This window comes from Scyliorhinus canicula, chromosome 3 (genome assembly GCF_902713615.1).
Source record: "Scyliorhinus canicula chromosome 3, sScyCan1.1, whole genome shotgun sequence".
Classification (NCBI taxonomy): Eukaryota; Metazoa; Chordata; class Chondrichthyes; order Carcharhiniformes; family Scyliorhinidae; genus Scyliorhinus; species Scyliorhinus canicula.
Window position 1 is genome coordinate 10,127,943 of NC_052148.1, and position 23,658 is coordinate 10,151,600.

Consider the following 23,658-nt stretch of genomic DNA (forward strand, 5'->3'; position numbering starts at 1 on the left):
ATTCCTCCCAAAAATCCCGAAAGACATGCTTGTTAGGTGAATTGGACATTCTGAATTCTCCCTCAGTGTACCCGAACAGGTGCCAGAATGTGGCGACTAGGGGCTTTTCACAGAAACTTAATTGCAGTGTTAATGTAAGCCTACATGTGACACTAATAAAAATTATTATTTACATATTATTTACATATATCATTAAGTTTATTATTTAATGGAATGGTTTTGGATTGTGACAATGATATCTACTGTAACCCTGGTTAGTTTCATCATGGTCTGATTTTTGGAACACAAACAGAATAGAAACATCATTAGCCTACTTTACCATTCAGTAATCTTCTGCCTTTTTCATGCCTGGAAAAGATTCAAAGGGCTGCTACGATGAACCCTGATATAAAGATGCTATTTTGGTTGCTAACTGTTGCTATGAAGTGTTGTGGAATAAGCCTATTCTGCAGTTCCTTATAAGCCCACCCTATGCCCATGGAACAAAGGCAACAGACCCATGGGGTCACCGGAATGCTCCGATTCCCCTCCAAGTCACACATTACCATGATCCGGAAATATATCGGCATTCCGCCACTGTCACTGGGTCAAAGTCCTGGATCTCCATTCCTAACAGCATAGTAGGTGTGCCTACGCCACAGTGGTTCAAGATGGTAACACGCCCCCACCTTCTAGAGGATATGTGACATTGCAATGAATTTAGAATTGTACAGCACAGAACAGGCCCTTCGGCCCTCGATGTTGTGCCGAGCAATGATCACCCCACTCAAACCCACATATTCACCCCATACCCTTAACCCAACCCCCCCCCCATTAACCTTATTCTTTAGGACACTAAGGACAATTTATCAGGGCCAATCCACCTCACCCGCACATCTTTGGACTGTGGGAGGAAACCGGAGCACCCGGAGGAAACCCACGCACACAGGGGGAGGATGTGCAGACTCCGCACAGACAGTGACCCAGCCGGGAATCGAACCTGGGACCCTGGAGCTGTGAAGCTTTTATGCTAACCATCATGCTACCGTGCTACCCTATGATCTGCACTTCTCAGAATCGCTCGACTGTTCTCACCTTGCGCATCCACGGTGACACCAGATTTTGGCCAGCTGGTGGGGTCGGTGCCCGCTTGAGTCTGGGACCATCACGTCAGCCCCTGCTTCTACCAAAGCAATGATGCAATTGAGTAAACCGACTTCAGCTGCCTGGTGAAGTGGAGTTAAGCCATCATTTGTCTGGCTGAAACAGACAGAGGGAACTGCGGTCAATATTTGAGTAGGATGTAGTTTACAGCAAGTGAGATTTCATCACATGAACCTCTTCTTCCACATGTACATTCTGCTCTACCCACCCATTCCCTCCCCTCCCACAGCAGCATGTACACTCTGCTTGACTCACCCATTCCCTCCCCTCCCACAGCAGCGTGTACACTCTGCTTGACTCACCCATTCCCTCCCCTCCCACAGCAGCGTGTACACTCTGCTCTACCCACCCATTCCCTCCCCTCCCACAGCAGCATGTACACTCTGCTCTACCCACCCATTCACTCCCCTCTCACAGCAGCATGTACACTCCCCCCTATCACTGACTCTACCCACCCATTCACTCCCCTCCCACAGCAGCATGTACACTCTGCTCTACCCACCCATTCCCTCCCCTCCCACAGCAGCATGTACACTCTGCTCTACCCACCCATTCCCTCCCCTCCCACAGCAGCGTGTACACTCTGCTTGACCCACCCATTCCCTCCCCTCCCACAGCAGCATGTACACTCTGCTCTACCCACCCATTCCCTCCCTCCCACAGCAGCATGTACACTCTGCTCTACCCACCCATTCCCTCCCCTCTCACAGCAGCATGTACACTCCCCCCCTATCACTGACTCTACCCCCCATTCCCCCCCCCCCACAGCAGCATGTACACTCTGCTCTACCCCACCCATTCCCTCCCCTCCCACAGCAGCATGTACACGCTGCTCTACCCACCCATTCCCTCCCCTCCCACAGCAGCATGTACACTCTGCTCTACCCACCCATTCCCTCCCCTCCCACAGCAACATGTACACTCTGCTCTACCCACACATTCATTCCCCTCCCACAGCAGCATGTACACTCTGCTCTACCCACCCATTCGCTCCCCTCCCACAGCAGCATGTACACTCTGCTCTACCCACCCATTCCCTCCCCTCCCACAGCAGCATGTACACTCTGCTCTACCCACCCATTCCTCCCCCCCCCACAGCAGCATGTACACTTTGCTCGACCCACCCATTCACTCCCCTCCCACAGCAGCATGTACACTCTGCTCTACCCACCCATTCCCATCCCCTCCCACAGCAGCATGTACACTCTGTGCTCCCAACAATTCCCTCCCCTCCCACAGCAGCATGTACACTCTGCTCTACCCACCCATTCACCTCCCCTCCCACAGCAGCATGTACACTCTGCTCTACCCACATTCCCTCCCCTCCCACAGCAGCATGTACACTCTGCTCTACCCACCCATTCACTCCCTCACACGCAGCAGTACACTCTACTACCCACCCATTCCCTCCCTCCCACAGCAGCATGTACACTCTGCTCTACCCACACACATTCCCCCCTCCCACAGCAGCATGTACACTCTGCTGACCACCCATTCCCTCCCCTCCCACAGCAGAGTGTACACTCTGCTCTACCCACCCATTCCCTCCCCCCCCACAGCAGCATGTACACTCTGCTCTACCCACCCATTCCCTCCCCCCCACAGCAGCATGTACACTCTGCTCTACCCGAACATTCCCTCCCCTCCCACAGCAGCATGTACACTCTGCTCTACCCACCCATTCACTCCCCTCCCACAGCAGCATGTACACTCTGCACTACCCACCCATTCTCTCCCCCCCCCCCACAGCAGCATGTACACTCTGCTCTACCCACCCAGTCCCCCCCTCCCACAGCAGCATGTACACTCTGCTCTACCCACCCATTCACTCCCTCCCACAGCACATGTACACTCTGCTCTACCCACCCATTCCTCCCCTCCCACAGCAGCATGTACACTCTGCTCTACCCACCCATTCACTCCCCTCCCACAGCAGCATGTACACTCTGCTTGACCCACACATTCCCTCCCCTCCCACAGCAGCATGTACACTCTGCTCTACCCACCCATTCACTCCCCTCCCACAGCAGCATGTACACTCTGCTCTACCCACCCATTCCCTCCCCTCCCACAGCAGCATGTACACTCTGCTCTACCCACCCATTCCCTCCCCTCCCACAGCGGCATGTACACTCTGCTCTACCCACCCATTCACTCCCCTCCCACAGCAGCATGTACACTCTGCTCTACCCACCCATTCCCTCCCCCCGCAGCAGCATGTACACTCTGCCTACACCACCCATTCCCCCCCTCCCACAGCAGCGTGTACACTCTGCTCTACCCACCCATTCCCTCCCCTCCCACAGCAGCATGTACACTCTGCTCTACCCACCCATTCCCTCCCCCCCCAGCAGCATGTACACTCTGCTACCCACCCATTCCCTCCCCCCCCACAGCAGCATGTACACTCTGCCTACCCACCCATTCCCCCTCCCACAGCAGCATGTACACTCTGTTCTACCCACCCATTCCTCCCCTCCCACAGCAGCATGTACACTCTGCTCTACACCCACCCATTCCTCCCCTCCCACAGCAGCATGTACACTCTGCTCTACCCACCCATTCCTCCTCCCCTCCCACAGCAGCATGTACACTCTGCTCTACCCACCCATTCCTCCCCTCCCACAGCAGCATGTACACTCTGCTCTACCCACCCATTCCCTCCCCTCCCACAGCAACATGTACACTCTGCTACCCACCCATTCCTCCCCTCCCACAGCAGCATGTACACTCTGCTCTACCCAACATTCACTCCCCTCCCACAGCAGCATGTACACTCTGCTCTACCCACCCATTCACTCCCCTCCCACAGCAGCGTGTACACTCTGCTCTACCCACCCATTCCCTCCCCTCCACAGCACATGTACACTCTGCTCTACCCACCCATTCACTCCCCTCCACGCAGCATGTACACTCTGCTCTACCCACCCATTCCCTCCCCTCCCACAGCGGTGTACACTCTGCTCTACCCCCATTCCTCCCCTCCCACGCAGCTGTACACTCTGCTCTACCCACCCATTCCCTCCCCTCCCACAGCACATGTACACTCTGCTCTACCCACCCATTCACTCCCCTCCCACAGCAGCATGTACACTTGCACTCCCCCCACCCTTCACTCCCCCCACAGCAGCATGTACACTCTGCTCTACCCACCCATTCCCTCCCCTCCCACAGCAGCATGTACACTCTGCTCTACCTACCCATTCCCTCCCCTCCCACAGCAGCATGTACACTCTGCTCTACCCAAACATTCACTCCCCTCCCACAGCAGCATGTACACTCTGCTCTACCCACCCATTCACTCCCCTCCCACAGCAGCATGTACACTCTGCTCTACCCACCCATTCACTCCCCTCCCACAGCAGCATGTACACTCTGCTCTACCCACCCATTCCCTCCCCTCCCACAGCAGCGTGTACACTCTGCTCTACCCACCCATTCACTCCCCTCCCACAGCAGCATGTACACTCTGCTCTACCCATCCATTCCCTCCCCTCCCACAGCAGCATGTACACTCTGCTCTACCCATCCATTCCCTCCCCTCCCACAGCAGCATGTACACTCTGCTCTACCCACCCATTCCCTCCCCTCCCACAGCAGCATGTACACTCTGCTCTGCCCACCCATTCCCTCCCCTCCCACAGCAGCGTGTACACTCTGCTCTACCCATCCATTCCCTCCCCTCCCACAGCAGCATGTACACTCTGCTCTACCCACCCATTCCCTCCCCTCCCACAGCAGCATGTACACTCTGCCCTACCCACCCATTCCCTCCCCTCCCACAGCAGCATGTACACTCTGCTCTACCCACCCATTCTCTCCCCCCCCCCCACAGCAGCATGTACACTCTGCTCTACCCACCCATTCCCTCCCCTCCCACAGCAGCATGTACACTCTGCTCTACCCACCCATTCCCTCCCCTCCCACAGCAGCATGTACACTCTGCTCTACCCACCCATTCCTCCCCTCCCACAGCAGCATGTACACTCTGCTCTACCCACCCATTCACTCCCCTCCCACAGCAGCATGTACACTCTGCTCTACCCACCCATTCCCTCCCCTCCCACAGCAAGCATGTACACTCTGCTCTACCCACCCATTCCCTCCCCTGCCACAGCAGCATGTACACTCTGCTCTACCCACCCATTCACTCCCCTCCCACAGCAGCATGTACACTCTGCTCTACCCACCCATTCCCTCCCCTCCCCCAGCAGCATGTACACTCTGCTCTACCCACCCATTCCCTCCCCCCTCCCACAGCAGCATGTACACTCTGCTCTACCCACCCATTCACTCCCCTCCCACAGCAGCATGTACACTCTGCTCTACCCACCCATTCCCTCCCCCCCCCCACAGCAGCATGTACACTCTGCTCTACCCACCCATTCCCTCCCCTCCCACAGCAGCATGTACACTCTGCTCTACCCACCCATTCACTCCCCTCCCACAGCAGCATGTACACTCTGCTCTACCCACCCATTCCCTCCCCTCCCACAGCAGCATGTACACTCTGCTCTACCCACCCATTCACCTCCCCTCCCACAAGCAGCATGTACACTCTGCTCTACCCACCCATTCACTCCCTCCCACAGCAGCATGTACACTCTGCTCTACCCACCCATTCACTCCCTCCCACAGCAGCGATGTACACTCTGCTCTACCCACCCATTCCCTCCCCTCCCACAGCAGCATGTACACTCTGCTCTACCCACCCATTCACTCCCCTCCCACAGCAGCGTGTACACTCTGCTCTACCCACCCATTTACTCCCCTCACAAAGCAGCATGTACACTCTGCTCTACCCACCCATTCACTCCCCTCCCACAGCAGCATGTACACTCTGCTCTACCCACCCATTCCCTCCCCTCCCACAGCAGCATGTACACTCTGCTCTACCCATCCATTCCCTCCCCTCCCCACAGCAGCATGTACACTCTGCCCTACCCACCCATTCCCTCCCCTCCCACAGCAGCGTGTACACTCTGCTCTACCCACCCATTCCCTCCCTCCCACAGCAGCATGTACACTCTGCTCTACCTACCCATTCCCTCCCCTCCCACAGCAGCATGTACACTCTGCTCTACCCACCCATTCCCTCCCCCCCCCACAGCAGCATGTACACTCTGTTCTACCCACCCATTCACTCCCCTCCCACAGCAGCATGTACACTCTGCTCTACCCACCCATTCACTCCCCTCCCACAGCAGCATGTACACTCTGCTCTACCCACCCATTCCCTCCCCTCCCACAGCAGCATGTACACTCTGCTCTACCCACCCATTCCCTCCCCTCCCCCAGCACATGTACACTCTGCTCTACCTCACCCATTCCCTCCCCTCCACAGCAGCAGGTACACTCTGCTCTACCCACCATTCACTCCCTCCACACGCAGCATGTACACTCTGCTCTAACCCACCCATTCACTCCCCTCCCACAGCAGCATGTACACTCTGCTCTACCACCCATTCACCTCCCCTCCCACAGCAGCATGTACACTCTGCTCTACCCACCCTTCCCTCCCTCCCCACAGGCAGCATGTACACTCTGCTTGACCCACCCATTCCCTCCCCTCCCACAGCAGCATGTACACTCTGCTCTACCACCCATTCCAATCCCCTCCACAGCAGCATGTACACTCGCTCTACCCACCCATTCCCTCCCACTCCCCAAGCAGCATGTACACTCTGCTCTTACCACCCATTCCCTCCCCTCCCACAGCAGCATGTACACTCTGCTCTACCCACCATTCCCTCCCTCCCACAGCAGCATGTACACTCTGCTCTACCCACCCATTCCCTCCCCCCCCACAGCAGCATGTACACTCTGCTCTACCCACCCATTCCCTCCCCCCCCCCAGCAGCATGTACACTCTGCTCTACCCACCCATTCCCTCCCCCCCCCCACAGCAGCATGTACACTCTGCTCTACCCACCCATTCCCTCCCCCCCACAGCAGCATGTACACTCTGCTCTACCCACCCATTCCCTCCCCCCCCCACAGCAGCATGTACACTCTGCTCTACCCACCCATTCACTCCCCTCCCACAGCAGCATGTACACTCTGCTCTACCCACCCATTCCTCCCCTCCACAGCAGCATGTACACTCTGCACTACCCCCCATTCACTCCCCTCCCACAGCAACATGTACACTCGCTCTACCCACCCATTCCCTCCCCTCCACAGCAGCATGTACACCCCCCTATCACTGCACTCTACCCCACATTCCCCCCTCCCACAGCAGCATGTACAATCTGCTCTACCCACCCATTCCCTCCCCTCCCACAGCAGCGTGTACACTCTGCTCTACCCACCCATTCCCTCCCCTCCCACAGCAGCATGTACACTCTGCTCTACCCACCCATTCCCTCCCCTCTCACAGCAGCATGTACACTCTGCTCTACCCACCCATTCCCTCCCCTCCCACAGCAGCATGTACACTCTGCTCTACCCACCCATTCCCTCCCCTCCCACAGCAGCGTGTACACTCTGCTCTACCTACCCATTCCCTCCCCTCCCACAGCAACATGTACACTCTGCTCTACCCAAACATTCACTCCCCTCCCACAGCAGCATGTACACTCTGCTCTACCCACCCATTCACTCCCCTCCCACAGCAGCATGTACACTCTGCTCTACCCACCCATTCACTCCCCTCCCACAGCAGCATGTACACTCTGCTCTACCTACCCATTCCCTCCCCTCCCACAGCAGCATGTACACTCTGCTCTACCCAAACATTCACTCCCCTCCCACAGCAGCATGTACACTCTGCTCTACCCACCCATTCACTCCCCTCCCACAGCAGCATGTACACTCTGCTCTACCCACCCATTCACTCCCCTCCCACAGCAGCATGTACACTCTGCACTACCCACCCATTCACTCCCCTCTCACAGCAGCATGTACACTCTGCTCTACCCACCCATTCCCTCCCCTCCCACAGCAGCGTGTACACTCTGCTCTACCCACCCATTCCCTCCCCTCCCACAGCAGCATGTACACTCTGCTCTACCCACCCATTCACTCCCCTCCCACAGCAGCATGTACACTCTGCTCTACCCATCCATTCCCTCCCCTCCCACAGCAGCATGTACACTCTGCTCTACCCACCCATTCCCTCCCCTCCCACAGCAGCATGTACACTCTGCTCTACCCATCCATTCCCTCCACTCCCACAGCAGCATGTACACTCTGCCCTACCCACCCATTCCCTCCCCTCCCACAGCAGCGTGTACACTCTGCTCTACCCACCCATTCCCTCCCCCCCCCCACAGCAGCATGTACACTCTGCTCTACCCACCCATTCACTCCCCTCCCACAGCAGCATGTACACTCTGCTCTACCCACCCATTCCCTCCCCTCCCACAGCAGCATGTACACTCTGCTCTACCTACCTATTCCCTCCCCTCCCACAGCAGCATGTACACTCTGCTCTACCCACCCATTCCCTCCCCCCCCCCACAGCAGCATGTACACTCTGTTCTACCCACCCATTCACTCCCCTCCCACAGCAGCATGTACACTCTGCTCTACCCACCCATTCAGTCCCCTCCCACAGCAGCATGTACACTCTGCTCTACCCACCCATTCCCTCCCCTCCCACAGCAGCATGTACACTCTGCTCTACCCACCCATTCACTCCCCTCCCACAGCAGCATGTACACTCTGCTCTACCCACCCATTCACTCCCCTCCCACAGCAGCATGTACACTCTGCTCTACCCACCCATTCACTCCCCTCCCACAGCAACATGTACACTCTGCTCTACCCACCCATTCCCTCCCCTCCCACAGCAGCGTGTACACTCTGCTCTACCCACCCATTCCCTCCCCTCCCACAGCAGCGTGTACACTCTGCTCTACCCACCCATTCCCTCCCCTCCCACAGCAGCATGTACACTCTGCTCTACCCAAACATTCACTCCCCTCTCACAGCAGCATGTACACTCTGCTCTACCCACCCATTCCCTCCCCCCCCCCACAGCAGCATGTACACTCTGCTCTACCCACCCATTCCCTCCCCTCCCACAGCAGCATGTACACTCTGCTCTACCCACCCATTCACTCCCCTCCCACAGCAGCATGTACACTCTGCTCTACCCACCCATTCACTCCCCTCCCACAGCAGCATGTACACTCTGCTCTACCCACCCATTCCCTCCCCTCCCACAGCAACATGTACACTCTGCTCTACCCACCCATTCCCTCCCCTCCCACAGCAGCATGTACACTCTGCTCTACCCAAACATTCACTCCCCTCCCACAGCAGCATGTACACTCTGCTCTACCCACCCATTCACTCCCCTCCCACAGCAGCATGTACACTCTGCACTACCCACCCATTCACTCCCCTCCCACAGCAACATGTACACTCTGCTCTACCCACCCATTCACCCCCCTCCCACAGCAGCATGTACACTCTGCTCTACCCACCCATTCACTCCCCTCCCACAGCAACATGTACACTCTGCTCTACCCACCCATTCACTCCCCTCCCACAGCAGCGTGCACACTCTGCTCTACCCACCCATTCCCTCCCCCCCCTCACAGCAGCATGTACACTCTGCTCTACCCACCCATTCCCTCCCCTGCCACAGCAGCATGTACACTCTGCTCTACCCACCCATTCACTCCCCTCCCACAGCAGCATGTACACTCTGCTCTACCCACCCATTCACTCCCCTCCCACAGCAGCATGTACACTCTGCTCTACCCACCCATTCACTCCCCTCCCACAGCAGCATGTACACTCTGCTCTACCCACCCATTCACTCCCCTCCCACAGCAGCATGTACACTCTGCTCTACCCACCCATTCCCTCCGCCCCCCACAGCAGCATGTAGACTCTGCTCTACCCACCCATTTAATCCCCTCTCACATGTACACTCCCCCCATCACTGACTCTATCAACCCATTCCCTCCCCTCCCACATCCCCATGTATACTCCCCCCTGTCATTGACTCTACCCGCACATTTAATCCCCTCTCACACCCCTATGTACACACTCCCCTATCACACATTCTACAGACCCATTTAACTCACCAGTTTTCACTGTTATCACATTCTGCTTGTTGGACCTTGCTCTGTAAAAAATAGTTCCTGCTTTTCCTGGGACTACAGTGACTACACTTTGTGTGTTTCTGTGTGTGTGTGTGTGTGTGTGTGTGGGGGGGGGGGGGGGGGGGGGGGGGGGGTTTCCAACTGTACTGAAATGTTTAACTCGAATGTTTATAATAAACCCACCAGCTCTCAACTTCACAACCAGTGGCAGGAATACATCCCAATTGATTTTGTCAGGAATAAGCGGATGTCATCCAGCCCCTCAATCCTGCTCCATCATTCAGTTAAACCGTGGCTAATCTCTACCTCAACCCCGTTTATCCTCTCTTAGCAATCTATCCCTTCTGACAAAAATCCACATGTTTATTTGTTCATGGGTTGTGGGTATCGCTGACTGGGCCGGCATTTCCCCAATCCCAATTGTCCTGGATTGAGTGGATTGTTGAGCCATTGCAGAGGGAAGTTCATCGTCAACACATCGCTGTGGGTCTGGAGTCACGTGTAGGCCAGACCAGGTAAGGACGGCAGATTTCCTTCCCCAAAGGATTTTGGTGAACCAGATGGTTTTTTTTACAACATCCTGTACAGGAAATCCTCACTTAATGTGGTGGTTGCATTGCTGAAAATCACCGCTTCAAGTGAAACCCTTAAAGTGAAGTATTGTTTCCCATTGGATTTCAATGTTAAAGCCAGAGTTAGGTTCCTGAGGACAATGTTTGGCTGGGAAAATCGAGGTAAAAATGTAAACGCTCTTCTCATAATGGTCTGACATAGTAAAGTCGCCATAGTCCCAGATGACCATAGGGTGCTTTCCCCTGTGAGGGGGGAGAGCTGACTGGTGGCGATTTAACCTGAGGGTCACCCACACCTCAGGCGAGGGGCAAGGTTGAGAAGGCGGGGCCTTCATGAGTAACCTCAGCCGGTACGGGAATTGAACCCGCGCTGCTGACTTCGCTCTGCATCGCAAACCAGCTGTCTAACCAACTGAACTAATCCAGCCCCCTCCCCATTACAGTACATCACGGCCCCGAAGGTAGCACTGATCGAGGTCAAGTTACAGGTCAATGGTCACCTCGTGCTAATGGAATGGACACTGGAGTTACTGTCGCCATTGTGGGCCATCGCACATTTCGTCGACTCCGCGCAGGGATCATGCAGCTGACATTGAGTGACACTAAAGCGAGATTAACGACCTAAACCAGTCAGCCATTGACCATCGTGGGGACCACCGTTACTCCAGCAACGCAGGGGCAGTAGTCGGTCCATCTTCCCTTGGTTTCGGTGCAGGGAGCGGGGCCCAATTTATTGGGATGAGACTGGGTGCGAATATTCCGTACAATGGTACAATGGGCCTCACGGTAGCATGGTGGTTAGCATCAATGCTTCACAGCTCCAGGGTCCCAGGTTCGATTCCCGGCTGGGTCACTGTCTGTGTGGCGTCTGCACGTCCTCCCCGTGTGTGCGTGGGTTTCCTCCGGGTGCTCCGGTTTCCTCCCACAGTCCAAAGATGTGCGGGTTAGGTGGATTGGCCATGCTAAATTGCCCATAGTGTAAGGTTAACGGGGGGGATTGTTGGATTATGGGTATACGGGTTACGTGGGTTTAAGTAGGGTGATCATTGCTCGGCACAACATCGAGGGCCGAAGGGCCTGTTCTGTGCTGTACTGTTCTATGTGGTGGGAAATACCCAAAAATAAAAGCGTTTGGGGTTTCATCAGCCCAACGATTTTCCAGCGGGTAATGAAGTATATGTTGCAGGGCCTGCCGAAGGTGGGTATCTATCGGGACGACGTGCTCATCATGGACACCACAGAGAAGGAGCGCATGGACAACCTGCAGGAAGTGCTCCAGCAGTTTTCCAAGTCGGTGTCTGGCTAAAGAGGAGTGAGTGTGTATTGTGCACTGGAGCAGTGACCTATCTATGTTAGTGGGTGGACAGGGATGGTCTACACCCAGTGAAAGATAAGGTTCAGGCTATAAAAGGGGCCCTGACCCCAAAGAATGCCACTGAGCTCCAGTCGTTCCTAGACCTGGTTAAATCCGATGGGAAGTTCATTGCAAACGTGACCACTTTGTTAGCCCCTGCTCCATATATTATTGAGGAAGCACCAGGAGTGGTTCTGGGCATCTTCACAGGATTACACATTTGCCAGAGTAAAAAGAGCATCTGTCACCCACGCAACTCCTCACACATTCTGATCCAACTTGGACTCTAATCTAGACATGCGATGCCTCCCCCTACGGCATTGGGGGGTGGGGGGGGGGGGGGGGGGGAGGTGCTGGCCCATGGATGGGATGACGGCATGGAACGCCGCGTTGCATTCACTTCAAGGACCCTGGTGGATACAGAGCGACGTTACACTCAAATCGAGGAAGGGGTCTCGGCGGTAAGTTTTAGGGTCAAGAAATTATACTAGGACGTTTCTGGGCAGCATGGGGAGGTGGTGGAACAGTGTCATAGAATTTACAGTGCTGAAGGAGGCCATTCGGCCCATCGAGTCTGCATCAGCTCTTCAAAAGAGCACCCTACCCAAGCCCACACCTCCACCCTATCCCCATAACCCAGTAACCCCACCCAACACTAAGGGCAATTTTGGACACTAAGGGCAATTTATCATGGCCAGTCTACCTAACCTGCACGTCTTTGGACTGTGGGAGGAAACCGGAGCACCCGGAGGAAACCCACGCAGACACTGGGGGAAGTGCAGACTCCGCACAGACAGTGATGCAAGCCAGGAATCGAACCTGGGACCCTGGCACTGTGAACCAATTGTGCTAACCACTGTGCTACCGTGCTGCCCTGTCGGTGGACTTGTAATCCAGAGACCCAGGATGATGATCTGGGGACCCAGGTTTGAATCCCACCATGGCAGCTGATGGAATTTTAACTCAATAGAAGTCTAACGATGACCATGAAACCATTGCCGATTGTGGTAAAAGCCCAGCTGGTTCACTAATGTCCTTCAGGGAAGGAAATCTGCTGTCTTCACCTGGTCTGGCCTACATGTGACTCCAGAGTCACAGCAATGTGGTTAAATCAAGGGCAATTAGGGATTGGCCACAATATTGGCACAGCCTGCGATGCCCACATCCCATGAAGGAATTTCAAAAATAGCATTTCTCCATAGTGAGAGACCACAGCAACTGCTCGGCCTTTTCAGGGAGTATTGCATTGCATTGGCTAGAATTCAGCATTGGGCACTTCAGCTCTTTCGAGTCCTCTGGGACCCTCCCTGCCTCCAGTGATTCCTGAAAGACCATCACCAATGCCTCCACAATGTCCTCAGCTATCTCCGTCAGAGCTCTGGGGTGTAGTCCATCCGGTCCAGGTGACTTATCCAAATTTAGTCCTTTCGGTTTCCCCAGAACCTCCCCCTTTGTGATGGCCACTACACTCACCTCTGCCCCCTGATTCTTCTGAAGTTCTAGTTTCCCACTGGTGTCTCCCACTGTGAAGACTGATGCAAAGTAGCTATTCAGTTCCTCTGCCATTTCTTTGGTCCCGATTATTACTTCTCCAGCCTCATTTTCCAGTGGTCGAAAGTCTTGAGGTGCAGCAGGAGATGCAGGAGAGGTACCACAACTCGAGGATGCCAGGGTCGAAATTTCACCCAGGGGATGCAGTCTCTGCCCCCAACTTTGGTGATGGGGCACTGTGCTCCCAGGCGCAGTGCTGGGGAGAATGGATCCGGTCTCGTACGAAGTCCAGGTTCAGGGGAGGGTTCAGAGAAAGCACTTGGACAACCTGAAAAAGCGAGAACCCGCATTTACCGACGCCCAACTGGCGGTATTGGCGTCTGCTCTGTGCCAGGAACCGCTCCTCAGCCTGGGGACCCAGCTGCCTGGGTCACAGCGCCCGGCCCAGCAGGAGGAGGATGACTCCGGATCAGAGATGGACCCTTACGTGTCCGTACCAGCGGACAACGGCGTGTCTGGGAACGAAGTCGTGGCAATAATTCTTTGAAGGTTGGGCCAGGAAACTACGGTTGGCAAACCCACACACTCCGCCCGGCCCAGAGCCACCACAGGCGCAAGCGCAGCTGCAGGCAAAGAGTCATCGGGCTCGAAACGTTCACTCTTTTCTCTCCCTACAGATGCTGCCAGACCTGCTGTGATTTTCCAGCATTTTCTCTTCCGTTTCAGATTCCAGCATCGCATCCGCAGTAATTTGCTTTAATGCAGGCAAAGTGGTGCAGAAGGCCCCATGGTTGGTGGCTGAAGGGAACTTTTGGACTTTGGGCAGTGGGGGGGGGGGGATGTTATAACCTTCATGAGGACCCCAGGGAAACCATTGTTGATCTACCCATTAGACTCATGGACTACGAGCTTCCCAGAGATGGGCTGCAGAGAGCTGGAACTCATTAGAAACGAACATAAAAGCCGGCCCAAAGCAGGGCCTGCTGTTAATTCTCCCAGCAAGGACTGTACTGGCAGCGGGTTGCTGCTGTGAGCAGAATATTGTTAGTCGTTAAATAAACCTCTGTTGTCTTACCGCTGGCTTCCTCAAGTTACTAAACCCTCCAAGTCACTCACCACCCTGACTTGGAAAGATATCGCCGTTCCTTCACTGTCACTGGGTCAAAATGCTGGAACTCCCACCCTAACAGCACGGTGGGTGTACCTACACCACAGACCTGCAGCGGTTCAAGAAGACAACACATCCCCACCTTCTCAGTCGCAATTAGGGATGGGTGACAAATGCTGGCCCAAGCTAGCGACACCCACATCCCATTCATGAATTTTCAAAAATGGACTCGAGAAATTGTTATGCTCTTCTCAGCTAACTCTTGGTCACCCAGCTACTCCATTCATTCCCCAAGACCCCCTGTTCAGTGAAGCTACATTGGCACTTACACGTTTGGATCTGCGCCAATACTGAGGAGGTATTTCAGACATTTCAGCGCTCGGAATTGGCACTCTTTGTTGAGGATCAGGTGGATGGGGCTCCAGCCCTTTGGGTTGGCCAGGTTCACGTCCATGTTGTAATCTTCCACCAGCACCTTCAGGCACTCCAACCTCCCATTCCGGGCAGCCAAATGCACCGCATTGTAACCCTAACACAGAGAGGGGTGGGACAGTCAGACAGACAACACAGGGTTAGTGCTACCAGACAAACATATCAACAGACGAGCATATGAACATGGGAACATATGAACATACTCAGGAGTAGGCCACTCAACCCCTCAAGTCTTCTCTGTCATTTGATAGCCCATGGCTGATCGGGTTGTTGCTTCAACACAACGACCCTGCCGATCCCGGTAACCTCTGACGTCCCTGTTAGCTGAGGATCTATCTACTTCAACCTTGAAGTTATTCAATGACACTGTCTCCGCTATCTCATGAACCTCTGAGAGCAAGAAATTTCTCTTCACCTCCATCTTAAATGGGAGACCATAGGAACAGGCGTAGGCCATTCAGCCCCTCGAGTATGTCCTGCCATTCAATGGGATCATAGCTAATCTGTGACCGAACCTGCCTTTGGCCCATATCCCTCAATACCTTTAACTAAAATCTATCTCAGATTTACAATTAACAATTGTTTTTGCTTCAACTGCTGTTTGTGGGAGACAATTCCAAACCTCTACCACCCTTTGAGTGAAGGAGTTCTTCCCAACCGCTCTCTCGAACGGCCTGGCCCTAATTTTTCGACCATGCCCCTTTGTCTTAGAATTTCCAACCAGTGCAAATAGTTTGGGTGGGATTCTCCGACCCGCCGCACCCGTTTTCTGGTGTGGCGCGCCCTCACCGGCAGCGCGATCTCCGTCCCGGCAGCCGGCCAATGGGGCAGCCCACGCTGCCGGGAAATCCGTGGGTGTGAATGTCACGCCGCTGAAATGGAAGATCCCGCTGACGGAGAATCCGGCCCTCTTTATCTACCCTGTCTTTTCCTGATAATACCTTGAATACTTTAATAGATCACCCCGTAACCTTCTAAATTCGAGCAAAAACAGATCTAATTTGAGTAATCTCGCCTCGTAACTCAACCCCTTTAATCCAGGCATCATTTTTGTAAGCCAACGTTGCACTCCCTCCGAGGCCAAAATATCCTGTTTAATGCTTGTCCCCATTCTAGTCTCATCCACAATAGGAAATATCCTTTCAGAATCTATCTTGTCAAGTTCCCTCAGGATCCCCTGTTTCACTAAGAGCATCTCTCACTCTTCTGAATTCCAACTGACACAGGCGCAGCCTGTCCAACCTTTCCTCAAGAATAAAAACCTCCTCCTGGAAATCAATGGAGTGAATTCTTTGCCAGGCACTGAGGTCCGTTCTTAATTAAGGAGACCAAAACTGTGCACAATAGCCCAATTGTGGCCTGATCAATGTCCTGCACGACCATCGCAAAACATCCATACATTTAAATCCCTTTCCTCTTGCAATAAACACCAATTTTCCATTTGTCTTCCCAATCACCTGCTGTGCCTGCACACTAATATTTGTGAGGCCGTTCAAATCTCTGTGTAGCTCGGCAACCTCTCCCCATTTAAATCATATTCTGTTTTCATAGGTTATCATAGAAGTTACAGTGCAGAAGGAGGCCATTCAGCCCATCGAGTCTGCACCGGCTCTTGCAAAGAACACCCTACCCAAGGTCAACACCTCCACCCTATCCCATAACCCTTCTTGCCAAAGTGGACAAGTTCACATTTCACGCATCATACTCCATCTGCCAAATTTTTTGCCAACTCACTAAACCTATCCATGTCGCTCTGCAGACTTTAGGGACGCGATTCTCCGCTGGCTGACGCCAAAATCGCAAAACGCGATTGGGCGGAGAATAGGTTCCGACGCTAAAATCGCGGCGGACGCCAATTTGACGCCAAACCGCAATTCTCCGTCACCTCGACAGCGCCGTCAATGCGATCTGGAATGTATGTTCAGTAAACACCGCTTGCGTGTCATTAGCGGGTCCGACCTAGTATTCTGCGGGGCCTTCGCGGTGCTCCACCTCCCATGGCCGGAGAATCCCGCTCAGGAAGTCGTAAAGCAGATAATGGGTGGGGTTCTCCGTTTCTGAGACTAAGGGCAGGATTCTCTGTTCCCCGACCCAGGTTTCGTAATCGGCGATCGGGTGGAGAATCCCTTTTGACGCCAAAATCGGGGACGGCGCCTGTTTGACGCAGGTTTTGAATGCTCCGCCCCCTCTGAAACGGCATCATTGCGGCGCATGCCGCACGCCGTTGGGATGGTCTCAGCGTGTCACCTGAAAGCCCTTCCCCCGATCCTCCGTCCCCGATGGGCCGAGTTCCTGATCACGCGGTTGACGTGTGGTCTCAGTTGTGCGTGACCCCGGCGTGGCCGGATTCAGCGACTGTGGAAGGGCCAGCAACGACGCCAAGTGGAACACAATCGATTCCAATGAAAAACGGTGCCGGATTCACCGGGTCCGTGATTGACACTCGGGAGGCGGACGAGCTGCAGCATGCACAATACAATCCCCACACACACACTTATCCCAGCCAACAAGATGGCTCTGGTTGTGCTGGAGCATGCCCGTACAGCTGATAGGTCGGCTGGGACCAGAGGGCACCCAGTGGGGTGGCCTGGAGGGAGACCTGTACGACATGTGTTCACAGTAGGTTGTTAACGGTGTGCGCAGCTGCATGGCTGCCTTACCGGTTGAGGCGATGATGCTCCATGACCATCCAGGCCCCGCTACTGGCCCCGGCCCTGGCAGAAGCCCCCTTGCCAGGGGCACAACACTCATAACATTTTGGCGATGTTGGCCACCTTCCGTAGCCCTCGCTCTCTGTCAGCAGCCATGATGCCAGTTTCATGAGATTTATAAGCACAAGTGAACCATGCTATCGGAAACCAGGCCCATCGGAGGAGAATCGCAGAGGCCCTGGAGAATACCGCTAATGATATGCAGATGGTGTCCACTGTTGATGCGACCATCAATTCACTTGGAGACACGAGTTGGAGTAAACTGTGGCTTTAATCGGATTACAACTGAGCCTGCCTGCGACTGTGCTGAACTGAGGGAGGACCCGCAGGACCGCAGCACTTATACTTCCTGAAGGGGGCGGGGCCAAGGGCGGAGCCCTGTACATGCACCTCATCTCCCCCTGTGGGCAGAGCCACGCAACGGCTCACAGATGGAGCCCACAGGGACACAGTAATGTACAGTGTGAATTTATAGTGGTTACACATTCACCACATTCACCCCCTGTTAAAAAATCAAGTCCGGCGGGGGTGACGGGTCTACAGGTTCAGTCGGTCCGGCGCCCGAATCATACGTTGAGACCGACGAAGCGCTGGTGTTGCAGCCGTTTCGAATGGCTGTGGAAGGATGTTCGGTGCGGATCCGGGGTGGACACCGGGGGTGGTTCTTCCAGAGCTTCGTTCCTGCGGACCAGTGTGACGGGTGGAAGGGGGCGCGGGAAGCAAATAGGTCCAGGGGCGCAGGGCATGGGATGTCGGGTGGGGTGTAGTGTGGGAGGTACATCGGCGGTAGTGGTGGTAGAACCTGCGGGTGCCAGGTCCCAGAGGGAAACGGTGTCCTGTCGGCCATCGGGGTGTTCAACAAATGCGTAGTGGGGGTTCGAGTGCAGGAGCTGGACCCTCTCTACCAGGGGGTCGGTCTTATGTGTCCGAACGTGTTTTCGAAGGAGGACAAGGCCCAGTGTCCTCAACCAGGATGGAAGCGAGACTCCCGTAGTAGTTCCCCTAGGGAAGATAAATAATCGATCATGAGGAATCTGGTTTGTGGCCGTACACAGGAGGGACCTAATTGCATGGAGCGCATCGGGGAGGACCTCCTGCCAGTGGGAAGTTGGGAGGTTCCTGGACTGTAGGGTCAGTAGGACGGTCTTCCAGACCGTCGCGTTCTCCCTCTCCACCTGCCCGTTGCCCCTGGGGTTGTAGCTGGTAGTCCTGCTCGAGGCGATGCCCTTACTGAGCAGGTACTGATGCAGCTCGTCGCTCATGACGGACGAGCCCCTGTCGCTGTGGACATAGTTAGGGAAACCGAACAGGGTGAAGACACTGTGCAGGGCTCTAATGACTGTGCGGGAGGTCATATCGGGGCACGGGATGGCAAAGGGAAAATGGGAGAATTCATCTATAACGTTGAGGAAATAACTGTTACGATTAGTTGAAGGGAGGGGTCCTTTGAAATCGATGCTCAGGTGTTCAAAGGGCCAAGATGCCTTTACCAGGTGGGCCTTGTCTGGTCTATGGAAGTGCGGTTTACACTCCGCGCAGACCGGGCAATTCCTGTTGACGGCTTTAACCTCCTCAGTGGAGAAGGGCAGGTTGCGGGCCTTGACGTAATGGGCGAGCCGGGTGAATCCCGGGTGGCAGAGGTCATTGTGGATCGCCAGAAGACAGTCGTCTTGCGCGCTGGCGCATGTGCCGTGGGACAGGGTATCTGGGGGCTCATTGAGCTTCCCAGGACGATATACAATATTGTAATTGTAGGTGGCAAGTTCGATCCTCCACCTCAAGATCTTGTCATTTATGATCTTGCCCCGCTGCGAATTGTCAAACATGAAGGCAACCGATCTCTGGTCGGTGATGAGGGTAAACCTCCTACCAGTGAGGTAGTGTCTCCAGTGCCGTACGGCTTCCACAATGGCTTGGGCTTCTTTTTAAACTGAGGAGTGTTGAAGTTCGGAAGAGGAGAGGGTTCGGGAAAAGAACGCTACCAGCCTGGCTGCCTGGTTCAGAGTGGCAGCGAGAGCGACCTCTGAGGCATCGCTCTCCACCTGGAATGGGACAGACTCGTCTATTGCACTCATGGAGGCCTTAGCGATGTCCGCCTGGATGCAGTCGAAGGCTTGGCGAGCCTCGGCTGACAGTGGGAAGAGGGTGGCCTTAAATAGTGGGCGGGCTTTGTCCGCATTCTGGGGGGCCCACTGGGCATAGTATGAAAATAATCCAAGGCACCTCTTGAGGGCCTTGGGGCAGTGAGGGAGAGGGAGTTGTAAGAGGGGGCGCATACGGTCAGGGTTGGGTCCTAGGACTCTGTTTTCCACGACGTAGCCGAGGATGGCTAGTCTGGTAGTGCGGAAAACGCATTTCTCCTTATTATAGGTGAGGTTGAGCTTTTGGGCGGTCTGGAGAAATCGGTGGAGGTTGGCGTCGTGGTCCTGCTGGTCATGGCCGCAGATGGTGGCATTGTCCAAGTACGGGAAAGTGGCCCGCAGCCCGTACTGGTCCACCATTCGGTTTATTGCTCGTTGGAACACCGAAACCCTGCTTGTGACGCCAAAGGGAAGCCGGAGGAAATGGAAGAGGCGGCCGCCTGCCTCAAACGCTGTGTAGTGGCGGTCCTCCGGGCGGATTGGGAGCTGGTGGTATGCGGACTTCAGATCCACCGTGGAGAACACGCGGTACTGTGCCATCTGGTTTACCATGTCCGCAATCCGGGGGAGGGGGTACGCATCAAGGTGCGTGAACCGGTTAATGGTCTGGCTGTAATCAACCACCATCCGGAGCTTTTCTCCGGTTTTGACGACCACCACCTGAGCTCTCCAGGGACTGTTACTGGCCTCTATGACTCCTTCACACAATAGGCGCCGGACCTCAGATCTGATGAACACCCTGTCCTGCAGACTATACCTCCTGCTACGAGTGGCCACTGGCTTGCAGTTGGCAGTGAGATTAGCGAAGAGTGAAGGGGGGGGTCGACTTTCAGGGTTGCTAGGCTGCAGATAGTGAGTGGGGGCAGGGGGCCCCCAAAGCTGAGTGTGAGGCTCCTGAGGTTGCACTGCAAATCCAGTCCTTGGAGGAGCGGAGCGCAGAGGTCTGGGAGCACGTACAATTTGAAAATCGTATAATTGGTGCCCTGTATCGTTAGGGTCGCTGCGGTGCGCCCTTGTATTTGGACTGAGTGCGACCCTGAGGCGAGAGAGATTGTTTGCCGCGTTGGGAATACCGTGAGCGAACAGCGCCTTACCAGGTCCAGGTCAACAAAGCTCTCAGTGCTCCCGGAGTCGAAGAGGCACGGTGTCTCGTGGCCGTTGATCCGGACGGCCATCATGGAGCTTTTGAGGTGCTTGGGCCGTGACTGGTCCAAGGTGATGGCGCTGAGTTGAGGGTAGACGGCGGCGTGGTCGGCGGTGCTTGAGCGGCTCCGCGATGACTGTTCGAGTTGGGTAGCGGGTGATGGCCAAGATGGCCAAGATCACCACGTTGATCACACGTGGCCGGCCGCGTGGGGGAGGATGGCCAAGATGGCGGCCCCCGTTGATCGCACGTGGCCGGCCGCGTGGGGGAGGATGGCCAAGGTGGCAGCCCCCGTGAGTCGCACATGTTGTTCGGAAGCTGCCACATTACGGGGTCTGCGGGCCTGTGAGTCGGAGGAGCGAGTGTTCGGGTTAGGGTAAGAGTTCTTTGATTTGGCCAAGCAGACCTTAGCAAAGGGCCCTTTTCGCCCGCAGCTGCTGCAGGTCGCATTGCGGGCCGGGCATTGCTGCTGGGGGTGTTGGGGCTGGCCACAAAAATGGCACGATAGTCCTCCGTGATGGGCGGGTGGCTGCGCGCCGAAGGCCTGGGGCAGCCTTTGGTCGGGGGTCCACGATGGGGGTCGCGTGATCGGCCAGGAACGTGGTTAGGCTTTGGAAAGTGACCTCTAATGAGGTTGCTAGTTTTACTGTGTCCTCCAGGTCCTGGGCCCCTTTCTCAAGAAGACGCTGCCGCACATAATTTGATCGGACCCCCGCAAAGTACACATCTTGGACGGCGAGTTCCATGTGCTGAGTGGCTGTCACGGCCTGGAAGTAACAGTCGCGTGCTAGGGCTTTGAGGTCGCGTAGATAGTCCTCTAGCGACTCCCCAGGGCGCTGGCGACGAGTTGTGAAGATGTGTCGCGCGTAGACTTTGTTCACGGGCCGCACGTACAGGCGGTCGAGCATCGCAAGGGCCTCAGTGTAAGAGTCAGCTTCATTAAGTTGAGTAGAAATACGATGGCTCACCCGTGCGTGGAGAAGACTTAGTTTCTGTTCATTTGTAACAGGGGAGGTGGTCGACGCAGCCAGGTAGGCCTTGAAGCACCGAAGCCAATGTAAAAAAATTTCCTTTGCCGCTGCGGCCTGTGGATCGATTTCCAGTCGGTCAGGTTTGAGGGCTGATTCCATAGTAGTTTTTAAGTCGATTAAATTGATGTGACCATCAATTCACTCGGAGACACGAGTTGGAGTCAACTGTGGCTTTAATCGGCATACAACTGAGCCTGCCTGCGACTGTGCTGAACTGAGGGTGGACTCGCAGGACCGCAGCACTTATACTTCCTGCTGGGGGCGGAGCCCTGTACATGCTCCTCATCTCCCCCTGTGGGCAGAGCCGTGCTCACAGATGGAGCCCACAGGGACACAGTAATGTACAGTGTGAGTAATAGTGGTTACACATTCACCACAACTGTACGTGCGTTCTGGACCGCATTGACGCTGTTGTCGATGTGACGGAGAATTGCGATTTGGTGTCAAATCGGTGCCCGCTGCGATTTTAGAGTTGGAACCTATACTCCTCCCAATTGCATTCCACAAATTTTGGTGTCAGCCAACGTCGTAACCGCCCGCTGCCTTCCTCATCTTTCTGACATCAGGAAATTTAGCAACACGGCCCTCATAACTGCGGTCCCTTCATCCAAATCATTGATAGAGAATCTGTATAAAACCAGGGCACGGTTTGTGAGTCTCCAACATTCAACACAGAGTGGACTGATAGAGGGACCAATATTCTGTAAATATTACATTGTACCTGTCCTGGGAGTGTTTGATGGGGACAGTGTAGAGGGAGCTTTACTCTGTATCTAACCCCGTGCTATACCTGTCCTGGGAGTGTTTGATGGGGACAGTGTAGAGGGAGCTTTACTCTGTATCTAACCCCGTGCTGTATCTGTCCTGGGAGTGTTTAATGAGGACAGTGTGGAGGGATCTTTACTCTGTATCTAACCCCGTGCTGTACCTGTCCTGGGAGTGTTTGATGGGGACAGTGTGGAGGCAGCTTTACTATCTAACCCCGTGCTGTACCTGTCCTGGGAGTGTTTGATGGGACAGTGTAGAGGCAGCTTTACTTTGTATCTAACCCCGTGCTGTACCTGTCCTGGGAGTGTTTGATGGGGACAGTGTAGAGGGAGCTTTGCTCTGTATCTAACCCCATGCTGTACCTGTCTTGGGAGTGTTTGATGAGGACAGTGTAGAGGGAGCTTTACTCTGTATCTAACCCCGTGCTGTACCTGTCCTGGGAGTGTTTGATGGGGACAGTGTAGAGGGAGCTTTACTCTGTATCTAACCCCGTGCTGTACCTGTCCTGGGAGTGTTTGATGGTGACAGTGTAGAGGGAGCTTTGCTCTGTATCTAACCCTGTGCTGTACCTGTCCTGGGAGTGTTTGATGGGGTCAGTGTAGAGGGAGCTTTACTCTGTATCTAACCCCGTGCTGTACCTGTCTTGGGAGTGTTTGATGAGGACAGTGTAGAGGGAGCTTTACTCTGTATCTAACCCCGTGCTG

The 23,658-nt window shown here is 54.9% G+C and overlaps 1 protein-coding gene across 1 annotated transcript in view; it reads right to left on the reverse strand.

The window, feature by feature from the left end:
- ankrd53 (ankyrin repeat domain 53) overlaps positions 1 to 23,658 on the reverse strand; it is a 62,248-nt gene that overhangs the window by 19,007 nt on the left and 19,583 nt on the right. Inside the window, exons 3-4 of the mRNA XM_038793002.1 lie at positions 15,057 to 15,256; positions 1,075 to 1,239 (exon numbers count right to left, since the gene is read on the reverse strand). Of these exons, the coding sequence (XP_038648930.1) occupies positions 1,075 to 1,239; positions 15,057 to 15,256 (365 nt within the window). The remainder of the gene's footprint in view (positions 1 to 1,074; positions 1,240 to 15,056; positions 15,257 to 23,658) is intronic.